The following is a 15,498-nucleotide window of genomic DNA, read 5'->3' on the forward strand; positions in this document are numbered from 1 at the left end:
CCAAATAATGAGACAAAAAATAATAACAATGAGCACAGAGAATCTAACATCCACCACCACGGATGATATCAGTGCTTTCGACATACAATCAAAATTGTGTTTTATTTGAAAAACCGACCAAAAACAGAACAGAGAGAAAGTTGGTTTCACTTTTAATAAAGTTGAGTTTGATGTTTGTAAATTTTTTTTAATGAGTTTAATCTCACTGGCTAAATTATTTTTACTAAAATTTCGGATTTTTAACATCAAAAGCCCTTTAATTCATTGATTAAAAGAAGAAAAAAAATTATATCTTCGACTCTCATAAAAAAGTTAATAATCTAATCTAATTTTTTAACACAAATCTTTTAGTGAATATTCCTAATTTATTCCCTGCAAAGCAATTAATATAATGACAAAGAATATATATTATTCTTTTAAGAAAAAATTACCAATTACCAATTTTCAATTTCAATCAAATTTGTTTTTATTCAAGACATTGAAAGAAAACTCATCAATAAAAAAAGACAAAAAAAAAGTAACAATAACGAAAGGGCAAATGCTACGTATAAAGCAATGGGGCCTATAGTTTGAGCTATCAATTTTTGTTCTTTTTTTAAGTACCAATAAATGTTAATAAAACACATGGCGTAAACGCGTCTAAATTATATTGAAGTGAGACATAGGATGTGGCGGGATTCAAGATTTTGATGTCCCATATTGGTGGCCGTCCATTCATTTTTTGAATATTTTAAGTTTAGTGATTAAGTCTTAATTCGATTGACATTGATATTACTATTAATATAAAAGGATGTAAATTTAAATGCACTGAAATATATTATTCTCTTATTTAAAAGTTAAAAAGAGTTATGAATAACTTTACACATTATATAAAAATAAATATAATAATAATCTATAATGAAATTAATATAAAAAAATCGTTTAAATATATATATATGGAGATTATTTGGAAGTGTCTACAAAAAGTTAAATTGTCCACTACGAAAATGGAAATACCCAAGTGGGTTTGTCTATAAAGCCTCACCACTATTTTTTTTCTAACATTTATTATTATATAAATTAAATGTATAACTTTGCCTAATTAATTAAGAATCAAATTTGATTTGATCCATAAATTTTAATTTGATGTATCAATTTTGGTTTGACGTAATTATACTTAAGAAATTTAAATTGTGGTTTATAAGTATATCTGAAATCCTAATTTTGATTTAATTGTACACATTTAAGATTTGAAAACGTACATTTATTCTAATATTAGATTAATATAATTGTTTATTTATGCAGTTTATATGGTGCCAATTTTACAACAATGTTGTTAGTTATTTCTAAAAATTGAATAAAATCAAAATTTCATGTATAAAAATTCGCACAAAATCAAATTTTATGTATGAGATTGTATATTAGATCAAAGTTCATGTATAGTTTTGATATTTATCCCTTTTTATAATTCATGATGCTTTGTTATTTTATAATAGAGTTAAGATTTAGTACTTAAGTTTGGCTTCAATGTTCAATTTGGTTCTTGAGCTTCTTTTTTTTTTCTTTTGTCCCGTAATATCAGCTGATCTAGGTACAAAATTGAACATTGAAACCAAATTCATGTAAGGAATTGAGACAAAAAAATCTTAAATACCAAATTGAACATTAATAAAACTCAATTACCAAATGATATATTAACCATTTATATCATAATCACCTCGAAATTGTTGTTTAAAATAGGGATAAATCTCAAAACTACAAAAATTTTGATTTTGTGTAATTTTTTATATGATATTTTTATTTTATTCAGTTTTCGCAAATCACTAACAACAAATATTATCATTCTAGAACCATTTAATGTTTACAAATTGCATAAACAAATAAGTATATTTATCTAATATACAAATAAATTGATGTATTTATTTAAATGTGTACAATTGAATCAAAATTTAAGATTGAATCGAAATTTCATGTATATGATCACATTAAATTAAAATTAATATATTAAATTACACATTAAATTAAAGTTCATATGAAACTTAAATTTTTTTTATCCAAATATTTATCTTATTATTTATATTTATATCGAAGATTCAAATTTACATTTTCTTTTTAATGCAATGCCTTACTATCAGACTGCAATATTTTTGAAGTATTTTTATTATATAAAAGTTATCCCATATAAATTATGTTTTTTCATAATTAATATACGATGGATTTTATGAACACGTAGGCAATGAAAAAGTTGTGCCATCTGTTATATATCTTTGCTTTTCAAAAGATTTGATTCACTGCCCTTTATCTGCTATTAGCAAAACTTTTGTTGAGCATTCAACAACATAATTATTTAAGACTGTGTGAAAGAGAGAGGGCTGAGCTAAGCCACTCATATATAGAATATATGGCAGAAAAGGATTGGATAATCCATCCTTAATTATAAGATTGTTTTGTCTCATAATGAATGTATTAAATGCACGAGGGGAAAATCCTGGAAGCACCCCATTGTTTCTTTTAACCTAAAAAAGAACAAAAAGAGATGAAATATGGTGATGGCGATGCTTATAGGCTTTTACATAGAAATAGAAAGTTATAAACTTATATATTTATGGAAAGTTAAAGAAGGATAGAAAAAGGGTTATTGTGATAGATAGTGTGTGTAAACCTAGTGGGGAAATTTTTGTTTTTGTCGTTTTATGTAATTTTCACCATCTGCCGTAAAGCAAGCAAACCTCAACGTTGATGAGTATCAGAGAATTTACAGCTTTTCTCCATTACATTTTCTTCCTAGTTGATAACACGTATCAACAAATTAAAATGTTGATGTTTTGTTTATCATTTTTAATGATTTGAATTGATGATATACTAAGAACATAATAGCATTGTGTTATTTGAATAGAGAGATCAAACAACACACTAAACATTCTTACACATAACCCCAAGTCATAATAATCATCCCGTTGTCTTAATTTTACCCACACTGAGGTGTTGGCCTAATCTTCAATTTTTCCTTTTCCTCAATTTAAGTGGTTCGTTGAAAACGTTTTCACTTTAATTCAGAGCAATGGTTGGCTTCGCAATGACTTCACTGTCTCCATCGCCATTTGGATAGTATTTATTAACAGTTAACATCAATTAAGAATGTGCAGTGCAGTCATGAGCTTTTAGCCCTAGTACTCAGATATACTAATTTCACATGATAAAACCAATTATTCATAAAAGAGTTTTTTTTAATTAAATATGAAAATAAATATATTTAATAGTTACTTATAATCCTTAACTTTTAAATAAAAATAATAATATATATTTAAGTCATTATCATAATAAAAATACCAATTAAATTAAACTTCAATCAGCTTTAAAAATTTATTTTTAAACAAACGTATTTGGATATATAATTAATCATTTTACTATATTGAAAAAAGAAATTAAAAAAAAGCCCTTGTTTGTATCTTTGTAACTCATTGGGTGGTGAAAACATCAGACGATAGCATTTACTCTTAAATAGGCCAATTCAGACCCATTAAACGTATCGGTAAAAGGCTGCTCTGCTGCTTCCAACTTGTGACCTCAATTAAATGTCGTCCTCAAGTTTTGTTTTTTATCCATACATAATCTAACAAATTTATTAGAAAGTGTTTACAGTGAACCTATCAAGAACTACCAAAATTCTACATACAAGTTAAAACAATTAGTAGTAATAAAGATAGTTGATTTAATATACATGAATTAATTTATACTTTTTAATAAAAAGAATAAAATATAATTTAATTTTTATTACAAAAATTACTATGATACTTTTATCTATTTCAAACATATATATTAGATTAAGAATAATTATTATACTTATATTCAACCATCATCTTCAATCTCAAAAATCAAAGGTAAACCCTAGTATGCTATCCAATAATAATTTATAAATATATACACTTTTATATTAGGAAAGAGTTGTATTATTGGCACGAAACTAGTGATGGGGATACATTTGCATAAATTACAGAGAAATAAGAGGGGGGAAATGGTAAAGAGACAAGAGAGTTAGAAACTGTGGAGGTCAAAGTTTTGTATGTAAGAGTGTAGCAAGAGTGACCCATTTCTTGTGAGTATAGTATGAGTTATTGGGAATTTATCTCATATGCTATTCATTGTGAGTTTCAATTTTGCTATTTAGTTTAAAAAGGTTATATTAGAATACAAATTTTAGGTTTAATTTGAATTTAATTTTTTTTAAGATGAATATACTAATGTGATATAAAACTATTAAAAAATAGATACAAATGATTTCATACCATTCTTACCCTATAATTCATATATCAAATTACATATTAAATCAAAATTTTCATTTATTACACAATTCTTGTTTCTTTATTTGTCACGTGATTCACGAGTTACGTTTCTTTCCTTTTTTTTCTTTTTCCTTTATAATTCTATGAAGTACTAGTAGCTACCTTTTTTGAACCATAAAATCACAACCATAATATATAAACTATATATAAAAAAGGAAGTGCAAAATATCTTCCTTCCATGCACTTTGCTTTCTTTCTTCCCCTATTTCATTATTAAAATTTCAGATTTAATTTCTATATTTCAATTTTTAATATAATTTAATTTTTATATTTTTATAATACTATTAATTAATATAAATAATTAATTTTTTGATTAAAAATCTTATGCAATTATATATAATTTTAAACCTTTTTAAATTTAAAAACTAAAAATATTAAATTTTTAAAAATAAAAATAAAATTTGAAATATAAAAAATATGTTAAAATTTAAAATTTCACTTCATAATTAAATCTAATAAATAATAAACCCGGAATAAAGGTGATGAACATAATAATTAATTTTTAATGGTACATACTAACATTATATAAATTTCCTTTACTTAAATCCATAATAATCGGATTAAAATAAACATAAAATCAATTTAAATCCATAACCCAAAATAAATATCTCTTAATATTATTTTTACCATCATCCCTTTCCTTGCCTGTCAGTGGCTCTGTTCTCTCACTATCTCATCTTCAAAAAGCTCACCCACAGTCTTTTCATTCATTAATTTAAATCAACATTTACCTTTGCAGAGGAACAATAAACCCCCCACAAAAAAAAAAAAAAAACTGTACTGTACTTTCACTTCCCATTGGCTTCTTTTTCTTCTATTCTCTGCTTCTTCTTCCACCCGTAACATATATCTGTACTTTCGTTCAACTTCCCCTGTTCTTTAAGAACCAGATTCTACTTCTCCTTGGCGGCGGGTTAGTCAGTTACTGTCAATCACCACTTAGAGGGAAGAAAAATGACCGAGACAGAGAGTAGCTCCAACTCGTTCTCTTCTCCACCGTTATCACCTTCATCTCCTGGGTCAACTCATTCACGTACTAAGTCCGCCCTCGACTCAACCAACACTCTCACGGTTAAAAGAACGAGGGATTCAAGCAAGCACCCGGTTTACCATGGCGTCCGAATGCGAAACTGGGGCAAATGGGTATCCGAAATCCGCGAACCGCGAAAAAAATCGCGTATTTGGCTCGGTACTTTCCCGACACCCGAGATGGCGGCTCGCGCGCATGACGTCGCCGCTTTGAGTGTCAAAGGTAGTTCAGCGATTCTCAACTTCCCTGAACTCGCTAACTCGTTGCCTCGGCCCGTGTCTTTAGCACCCCGCGACGTCCAAGCCGCCGCGGCTAAAGCTGCTCAAATGGAGCGATTCGACTCTCCTCCGTCTTCTTCTTCCACATTGTCATCGTCGTCGTCGTTGTCGTCTTTGGTTTCTGAGATGGATTTGTCTTCAGGGTCGGATGAGTTAAGTGAGATAGTGGAGCTGCCGAGTCTTGGGACGAGTTATGAGTCGGTCGAGTTGAAGGATGAGTTCATGTTTATAGACTCAGTGGATGGGTTGTTTTACACTCCTCCATGGCTTCAAAGCTTGGAAGATTGCCGGTACAGTTTCGAAGAAAATTTGCTATGGGATTATTAGTGTTCTTTTAAATGAATTAATGTGAGCTTTTCTTTTCTTTTCCTTTTTCTCGTATTGAGCCTTTTTTGCTATTTCCTTAAAAAGGCCTGAAACTCTGATTTTTTTTTTGTCTCTGTTTAGTTGATCTCTTCCAATGAAAAATCCACTCTACGTACAGTGTTTTAGAATGGATAGAAGAGGGAAGTTTCTTAAATTTTGGTTGGTGCGAATGTGACTCTGGATTTAAATTATGGTTGGTGTATCTAATTGTGAACTTCTTTTCTTTTTGGTAGAAAGGAAAATAAGTGAAGCTTAAAAATTAGAGAAATTAATTTCTAATTCACTTCACGAGGATATCAATTCTCTTCTAACAAAATTTTAATCTGGGAGGATAAATTTTTGAAGACATTGATATAATCACTAATTGTCTTGACTATTTTATTATAAGTTGTTCTATCCAAACGATTCAATATTAACCCTACCTACAAGTTGGCATGTAGAATCGGGAAAGTAATAACGCCAAAACAAACTTTATTTATTACTGAGAAAGAAAGTAAAAGAAAATGGCCTGCCTGTCTAAATGCCGTTAAAAAGCTTTTTTGAAGTATGGTACAATTATGATAGGAATTGAAATGCTTTTTATATAACGTAACGGATACAATTTAATATTTAGTTAGTTTGTTAAATTCTTAAAACAAAACGATTAATATAAAAATTACATAAATCTTTTGAAATCTTTGGGTGTGGTGTTGAAATTGTGATCTTTAAAAATCATATTTTTTTATTTATTTATTCAGTCAATTAATAAGCTTTTTTTTATAGATTCAGAAAAATCATACAAAAGAATGAGAAATGAATCATTAAAAAATGAAAATGATAAAGAACCCTTTTTTGTTTTGTTGAATTTTATCTATGAATTGAAGTTACAACTAGTTAGTTTAGTTACAATAAAGGAGTTCTCTTTTAAGAAAACACAAACTAAAAAATCTCTATTGACGACCTAATTAAATAGAAAGGATAATTAAATAAATAAAATGATACAATAAATACTAAAGATCTATTTTCTTCCCTATGAGTTTGAGTCTCAATAAGAATGCTAGTTCTTATTGTTCATATGTTATGATATGAATATACCACACCAATTCATTATGTATAGTTGATGATGAGATTCCATTGATACAGCCAATTCCAATAGACTTATTGGAGGGTCCCATTGGCGTGCATCCAGTAGGAATTGAACCTAATATATAGTAGTGGAGGATTATGGGACAAAAAATAAATCCACTTGGTTTTAGACTTGGTACAATCCAAAGTCATCATTCTCTTTGGTTTGCACAATTGAAAAAGTATTCCGAGGGTCTACAAGAAGATAAAAAAATAAGAGACTATATCAAGAATTATGTACAAAAAAATATGAGACTATCTTCTGGTGTCGAGGGAATTGCACGTATAGAGATTCAAAAAAGACTGGATCTAATTCAGGTGATAATCTATATGGGATTTCCTAAATTATTAATTGAAGATAAGCCACGAAAACCCAAATAACGAGAGATATGTAAAAAGAAGGCCCGATTACGCCCATTCCTAATCCTAAATGGAATGTAACGACGTAGGGATCCATATGTAAACATTGTATCTATTTAGATACGCTCAAATGACCCCTTCTCATAATGAGAATGTATATAGCCCTATTCTGGTCTGGTCCGGTATGGAATGAACTTATAATCATGGAATCGACTCGATCATCAGATTATAGATTATAAGTTCATAACCCCAGCCCATTCCCATTTTGGGCGGAACAGATCTACTAATTCTTTGATTCCAGTTAGTAAAGAGGGACCTTGAACTAAGAAATAGATTTTAGAAGCTAACTAGAAGCTAAACTAAAAAAAGGTATCCTGAGCAATTGCAATAATCGGGTTCATTGATATCCCTAGTATAGTAGATGCTATCACACATACAATCATACTCAATTCGATGGAATTGTTTGATCTTAAAGGGGATCTTCTATAATTTCGCACGTGAGGGGTTATTTGGTTTCGTCCAGTCATTAATAACTTGATTATTTTTAGATAATAGTATATAGAAACAACGCTCGTAAGGAGTCCTATTGAAACCAAGAAATATAGGCCTGCCTGCCATCCACACCAGAATAAATGGAGTTTTCTGAAAAAACCTGCTAGTGGAGGAAGACCTCCTAGAGATAAGAGACATAGAGCTAAAGAGAGAGCCAAAAAAGGATCTTTTGTGTATAATCTTGCATAACCTCGAATGTTATCAGTTCCGGTACGTAGACTAAATAATACAATGCAAGCAAAAGTTCCTAGATTCATGGAGATATAGAACAATAAGTTATCATGCTCGCATATCCACCATTTGAGTCTCCAACCTCTCCCCCTTTTTTCCATCTATATTCCCTTTTTTTTTCATTTCAGGGCTGAATTACGTCTGTTTTCACATCTAGGATTTACATATACAACATATATTAATGTCAAGGGTGAATTTCTTATTTTATTGAGCTTATAATATATAATTTATATTAGATGTTAGAATATTAATTCTATTATATATTTATCTATTCTATTATATATATTCTAATATATATTATTATTATTTTTATATTATTTATCTATTTCTATTTCATTTATTTCATTTGCATTTAGAATTTTGATTCAAAAAAAAGTAAGGAATTATAAACTTGAAAAACACGGATCGGGTTGCGCCATACATATGAAAGAATATAGAATAATGATGTATTTGGCGAATCAAATACCATGGTCTAATAAGGAACCTTTCGGATTCGTTGATAATTTTTTGAAAGATTTCTTTGAAGAGGTTTCATTAACTCCTCATTTATATCGAGTAGACCTTGTTGTTAATTCATGAGTTGTAGGGAGGGGACTTATGTCACCACAAAAAGGGACTAAAGCAAGTGTTGGATTCAAAGCTGGTGTTAAAGAGTATAAATTGACTTATTATACTTCTAAATATGAAGTCAAAGATACTGATATCTTGGCAGCCTTCCGAGTAACTCCTCAACCCGGAGTTCCGCCTGAGGAAGCAGAGGTCGCTGTAGCTGCTAAATCTTCTACTGGTACATGGACAACCATGTGGACCGATAGGCTTACCAACCTTGATCGTTACAAAGGGCGATGCTACGACATTGAACCCGTTCCTAGAGAAGAAGATCAATATATATGTTATGTAGCTTACCCTTTAGACCTTTTTGAAGAAGGTTCTGTTACTAACATGTTTACTTCCATTGTGGGTAATGTATTTGGGTTCAAAGCCCTGCACGCTCTACGTCTAGAGGATCTGTGAATCCCTACTGCTTATATTAAAAATTTCCAAGGCCCGCCTCATGGCATCCAGGTTGAAAGAGATAAATTGAACAATTATGGTCGCCCCCTATTAGGATGTACTATTAAACCTAAATTGGGGTTATCTGCTAAAAACTACGATAGAGCAGTTTATGAATGTCAACGTGGCGGGCTTGATTTTACCAAAGATGATGAGAATGTGAACCCCCAACCATTTATGCGCTGGAGAGACCGTTTCTTATTTTGTGCCGAAGCAATTTATAAATCACAGGCTGAAACAGGTGAAATCAAAGGGCATTACTTGAATGCTACTGCAGGTACATGTGAAGCAATGATCAAAAGGGTCGTGTGTGCTAGAGAATTTGGAGTTCCTATCGTAATGCACGACTATTTAACAGGTGGGTTCACTGCAAATACTAGCTTGGCTCATTATTGCCGAGATAATGGTCTACTTCTTCACATCCATTGCGCAATGCACGCAGTTATTGATAGATAGAAGAATCATGGTATGCACTTTCGTGCACTAGCTAAAGCTTTACGTATGTCTGGTGGAGATCATATTCACGCTGGTACATTAGTAGGTAAACTTGAAGGAGAAAGGGACATAACTTTGGGCTTTGTTGATTTACTAAGTGATGATTTTATTGAAAAAGATTGAAGTTGTGGTATTTATTTCACTCAAGATTGGGTTTCTATGCCAGGTGTTCTGCCCGTAGCTTCGGGGGGTATTCACATTTGGCATATGCCTGCTTTGACAAAGATCTTTGGAGATGATTCCGTACTACAATTCGGTGGAGGAACTTTAGGACACCCTTGGGGAAAGCACCGGGTGCCGTAGCTAATCAAGTAGCTTTAGAAGCATGTGTACAAACTCGTAATGAGGGACGTGACCTTGCCCGTGAGGGTAATGAAATTATCCACGAGGCTTGCAAATGGAATCCTGAACTAGCTGATGCTTGTGAAGTATGGAAGGCAATCAAATTTGAATTCGACGCAGTGGATAAATTAGATAAACCAGCTTCATAAATCAAATTTGAATTCGAAGCAATGGATACTTTGTAATCTAGTAATTACTGTCGGTTTATTGAATTGCAATTAAACTAGGCCCAATCTTTTACTAAAAGGATTGAGCCGATTCTATTGTCTATATTTTTGATAGATTTATTTTTATCTAGATATACAAGATCTTAAATACAAAAATAAAAGACCAAACACAACTCAAATTTTCTCTTGAGGCTGTGATAGGCAGAGAGTCGGTGGTAAAAGAGAGGAGGAGGAGAAGGAGCATGCTCTAAGGTTGTTGTGTAAGGTTCTAAGGAGAAAATAATGCCGATTCTTAGTTTCTCGTGCACTCAAGTTTCTATAGAGGGTCACCTCTTTGTTCTATAGTGCTACTTAGCCGATAGTACAATGTCCTATATGGTTGTGTGGGTTCGCTAGATAACAATGTCATTACAGGTTAATTGTTGCCAATGAGTGCCTGACATTCCCCTCTATTGAGTTGTACGAGGTAATTATGCCTTGATCATTTTAGTGACAACGAATTATCTCTAAATTGACGCAGACGAAATCTGTGAAAAATTATCAGTAAATTATTTTAAATGAAGGATTGCTTGAAAAAAATTATCTATAAACCAATTCTCAAAAAAAAATCATCTACGAATTATCCAACAATTTGGCATGTATGAGGGTGGAGATATAACATAAGTTTAATGTAGTTATATATTTGTTTAGCATGAAAAATGTAACTAAAATATCCTTTTCTTTATCTATTATATCTGGTAAGCTAAGTAGGGGACCCATAAATTTCACGGGTGAATGCCTTTCGACGGTGACACCTCATATTTTTTGGTCCGTTTTATTGTACATAAGAATTATTCTTCTAGTAAAGATGTCATCTCAAAACATTATTATTAAATTAATGATGGTGATGATGATATTTTATAATTTGATGAAACTGCTAGAGAGGCGAGAGGTGGCCAAGTTTTCACCATGTATTTGTCATGCTAGAAAGCTTGATTGATGCATGGGCTGTCTTATTGACTACAATAATTAATAATAGTGTACTGCTGTTTCTTTAAAGGTATTCTTAATGTACTACTTTGGTCACACATATTTGACACCAATCAAAGCTATTTCTATTTAAATCAAGAATTTTGGGATATGAATATAAAAAGATGAGCTTAAAAAAGGTTTTTTATTAAAAAATTAAATTAAATTAAATTTTATTTATTTAAAAGTTATGTAAATTGATTTATATATGTTAGATCAAATAAATTAAGGAGTAAATTGATCTTTTTGCTAAATTAATTTATGTATGGTCAAAATTGATGTTGTACATTAATATAAGGTATACGTGACATATCATATATAATAACTGTTTAATTATTTCATAAATTACGTTGATTTTTAACAGTAGAAATGAAAAAAACTTTTAATAAAAAAATTAATTTAATTTTTTATTTAATGTATAAAGATTAATTTACTAAATTTTTTAATAAAGAAGACATATATAATCTAACTCTTAATATAAATACATTAATTTTTAAACCGGAAAAACAAGATAACCCTTTGTTTAGCACAAAACAGCGGCTTTGGCTGTTCATGTTTTGGTGTGGTTAATTATTAATTATGATGGCTTTGATATCAAGGATTATTGGTTTAACATGAAAAACAAAGCAAAGTTTTGACGAAGTTGGTAAATTTGAGATTTCAATTAGGCTTAATACATAATTTAGTATATAAGTTTGATATTTTCATCCTATATGGTACTTATATTTGATAAAAAATCATACAATTTGGCACTTGAAGTTAATAGTGTTAATTTTTTAGTGTTTAATTCGATTTTAGAGTTGATTTGATGAAAATTAATAATCAACTAATAATAGTAGCAATTAATTTTCACCAACTCAACCTTAAAACCCAAATAAGATCACATCTGTATTTAACAAATTAAACAAATTCACAATCTACACTAAATTTATTCAATTAAAAAAAATGAAAATTCAAACCTAATAATATTAACAATTAACTTTCATCGAATAACAATTAAAGTTATATAAGTACAAAAATAGATCAAAAAATAGGTATCAAATAATATATTACACCTTTTAGTTACTTATAATCCCCCAAGTTCTTAAAAATAACAACATTACTCTCATCTCACCTTTAGCTATTGTGATTCTATGTTGGTCCCATTTTTTTAAAACATTCAAAACCAAATGTATTCCAACATAAGTATTAGAATATGATCATTCCAAAAATCATCAGTATACATGAAATGCTCTAATCCAACATTCATGCTCGAGTTTGAATAACATAAGGTTAAAGGGTTAATATCTTACAGATTTTTGCACTACATAAATTAAGCCATAATCTTACTCATAATTATTTATCTTAACCATTTTAATAGAATGAATTATCATAAACACTGACCTGAATAAATACCAATAAATTTAAATCGAAATAGCTAAATTAACTATAAAATAAATTTAGAGAAAAAAATGAGACCTAAACTTAGGACCTCATAATAAAATAGCTAAAGTTAGTGCTTTATACACCTCATACATGCAGCTTAAATTCTACATACTTTTGTCATTTATAATCACCATTGTTCTGAGTTTTTATGTTCAATTCATGTGGTTGTACTTAGTACAAGGATATCATCCTAATTGCTCAGATGAAGTTAGAAACTTTGCCAGAGACAAAATTTTAAAATTTTGAGGGGATGGAAGATAAAAATTTATTTTTAAAAAAAATAAATTAAATTATTAAAAATAAGGGGTTAAAATTAAAAAGTTCTGATTAAAAGGCTTAAAATGAAAATTCAATTCAATACTTGACCCCTACCTGTCCCTAGCTGTGTCTCCGGCTCTGTCATTCATTTTTATTCAAGTACCTGTAACTAACGCTCATGTCCAACACATTTTCGGAGATATACCCTTTCAAGGATCCTATAAATACATGTAAGAACCGTAAAAAAGAAGAAACTGAATATATCTGTATCCAATAATCCAAGTAATATAGGAAGAGGCAGCCTTTCCCATAGAGATGGAGTATCACCCCTCATCTTCTAATTATAATGCTACAAAGAATAATGCATGCAAGGGGCAGAGCCACCATAAACTTGTTTTTCTTACTACTACTCACTATGACTAAATTGGCTACCCCTGAAGTTCAGCCTCACAGCTGCGACTAAACTCACTACTGTCTGGTTTAAAAGCTTTGAGTTTTGCAATGTGTTTCTAAACTGGAAAAACAAAATCATACATGTAAAAAAGTAGTAATTTACAGTTTAACAGCAAAGCATAATTTGATCCTTTATATCCTTTCGTGTGAAACCCGCAAGAAATTTGATCTTCGAATCATGAAACATGAACAATGATGCAACAAAACATGTCAGGAAAACTTGTTCTTTGCTTATTATTTCCATTAAATTAGAAAGAAAAAAAAAACATTAAAGAATGTCTTGTTCTGTCATTGTGAATGGGTTTTGAAATCGAAGTATATATTCTTAGTAATACAGCAGTACAAACACTTTGGTTTCTTACCCTTTCTTTCTCTTGGGACTAAAAACGAAGTCGTCGCTGTCATCATCGGCATCATTGTTGATTCTTTTCTTGGCTTTTATATCTCCGTTTTTTGAACTCTCGGGTTTGTTGCTTGGTTTCGAAGGTTTAATTGGAGTGCCGGCCCGGATTTGCTTCTGCCTTCTCTGCTTCTTTTCATACGCTTTTCTAGCTCTCTCAGGGGACAACAAGCCATGTTCCATCATCCTGCAAATCAAATTCTCGAAATAATCAGTCTATTCACAAGTAACAAATATAGTATATCTGTCAGCACGTTAACCGGTCCGTTTTTCCGAATACTCAATGAATGCTTCATCCAACATTTTGTTTTGCTTGGACCAAGACTAGAAGATTGAATCTTTCACTGAAAATGCGACCTTTTCTTAGAACATTTCATCCATTCATGTTGTTATAGCATCGATTCTACGATGCCGGACCCCAAATCTAATCCATGTCTCTCTACACTACCAAGACTAATATAACGATGACCAATTAACTGATGTTAGAAAATCGAACCATATGGAAACAAAATCAATAAGGTAAGCAAACTGCAGTAGCATAACTCATTGCATGTATAGAAAAGAACAGCTTCGGTTTCAGGTCACTTATAACATCAACTGTAAGGGCCTAGTAATGCATTCATGGCCAACAGAATCATCTCATTCAACCTTAAAATACTGAAAATTGGACCATTTCAACTTGTTGGTATTTGTTTTAGACATATATAAATATACAAGTGGTTCTATGATTCATTCTCTAATGAACAACAATTTCCTATATATATACATTAGTGTTATTACAAGGAAGAAGCCTCACCAAAATTCTGCCATTTCACTTGTTGGTATTTGTTTTGACAAAGATTCATAAAATATTCGTAATGGTTCTCTCTGTCCAAACAAAAAAAACATTAACATCAATTATTAGAAACATGTTTATGGACAGAACCAAAGATTTTGAGGTAAAAAAAGAAGACCAACCTCTTCTGGAGGATCATGTTTCTGACCAGGCAAAGTATAAACTTTTTTCTCCCTAACTTTAGTTTTTGTAGTAGCAGTGGTTTTTGATGAGCTTGAATTTGTTTTCGATTTTACCTTTAAAAAAAAGTGAATTGCATACATTTTAGGGACAAAATAAACCAAACCCAGATCATTAAATTGATCACAGATAATCAAATTAAACTTAGAAATTAACAATTCACTGTAACAAAAAATGAAAACCCAGATCATCAAATTTAAGAAACAATCTACCAATCAATTATAAAGAAAAGACAACAAAATCTAAATAAATTACCTCTGCTTTTGTTATTACAGATTTTTGTTTGGAATCAACAGGCTGTTTGCTTGAAGTTTCGATCTTCTTTCTGTTGATAACAGCATCAAATTTTGGCTTTGAAGAACCATCTTGACCACTGTTCTTCACCTTAACTAAATTGGTTTTGGTCTCTGTAGCCATTTTTTTTCAATTATTTGCTAATATGCTAAGCTGATCTAATCAGATCTATTCTTGCTCTTGCCTTCATTGAAGAATCTTTTTCATTTATTTTGGGGCTTGTTGAAATTATTAAATGACGAAAAAAGAAAAGAAATTAGGTTGCTAGGAAGATTAAAGATGAAAATATAAAATAAAAGTTAGAAACTTTTGATGGTTATCGTCCTTTAACGACTTTTTAAGATT

At 30.5% G+C, this 15,498-nt stretch overlaps 2 protein-coding genes and 1 pseudogene across 3 annotated transcripts; 2 read left to right on the plus strand and 1 right to left on the minus strand.

The window, feature by feature from the left end:
* Window positions 1-4,952: 4,952 nt before the first annotated feature.
* Window positions 4,953-6,187, plus strand: LOC107943801 (dehydration-responsive element-binding protein 3). The gene has a single exon (XM_016877610.2). The coding sequence runs from the start codon at window positions 5,277-5,279 to the stop codon at window positions 5,955-5,957; it is 681 nt and encodes a 226-aa protein (XP_016733099.2). The 5' UTR covers window positions 4,953-5,276; the 3' UTR covers window positions 5,958-6,187.
* A 2,631-nt stretch (window positions 6,188-8,818) lies between these two features.
* LOC121204806 (ribulose bisphosphate carboxylase large chain-like) lies at window positions 8,819-10,378 on the plus strand (annotated as a pseudogene).
* A 2,767-nt stretch (window positions 10,379-13,145) lies between these two features.
* Window positions 13,146-15,493, minus strand: LOC107943803 (uncharacterized). Of its 2 annotated transcripts, none has more exons than XM_041075359.1 (5): window positions 15,115-15,493; window positions 14,802-14,915; window positions 14,641-14,711; window positions 13,807-14,031; window positions 13,146-13,209 (listed from the first exon to the last, which is right to left on the minus strand). In XM_041075359.1, the coding sequence occupies exons 1-5, from the start codon at window positions 15,274-15,276 to the stop codon at window positions 13,161-13,163; spliced, it is 621 nt and encodes a 206-aa protein (XP_040931293.1). In that variant the 5' UTR covers window positions 15,277-15,493; the 3' UTR covers window positions 13,146-13,160. The 2 variants fall into 2 exon arrangements, with proteins under 2 accessions (XP_040931293.1, XP_040931294.1); XM_041075360.1 differs by lacking the exon at window positions 13,146-13,209 and adding an exon at window positions 13,225-13,613.
* Between the last annotated feature and the right edge of the window lie 5 nt (window positions 15,494-15,498).

This window comes from Gossypium hirsutum, chromosome A08, assembly GCF_007990345.1.
Source record: "Gossypium hirsutum isolate 1008001.06 chromosome A08, Gossypium_hirsutum_v2.1, whole genome shotgun sequence".
Taxonomy (NCBI): domain Eukaryota; kingdom Viridiplantae; phylum Streptophyta; class Magnoliopsida; order Malvales; family Malvaceae; genus Gossypium; species Gossypium hirsutum.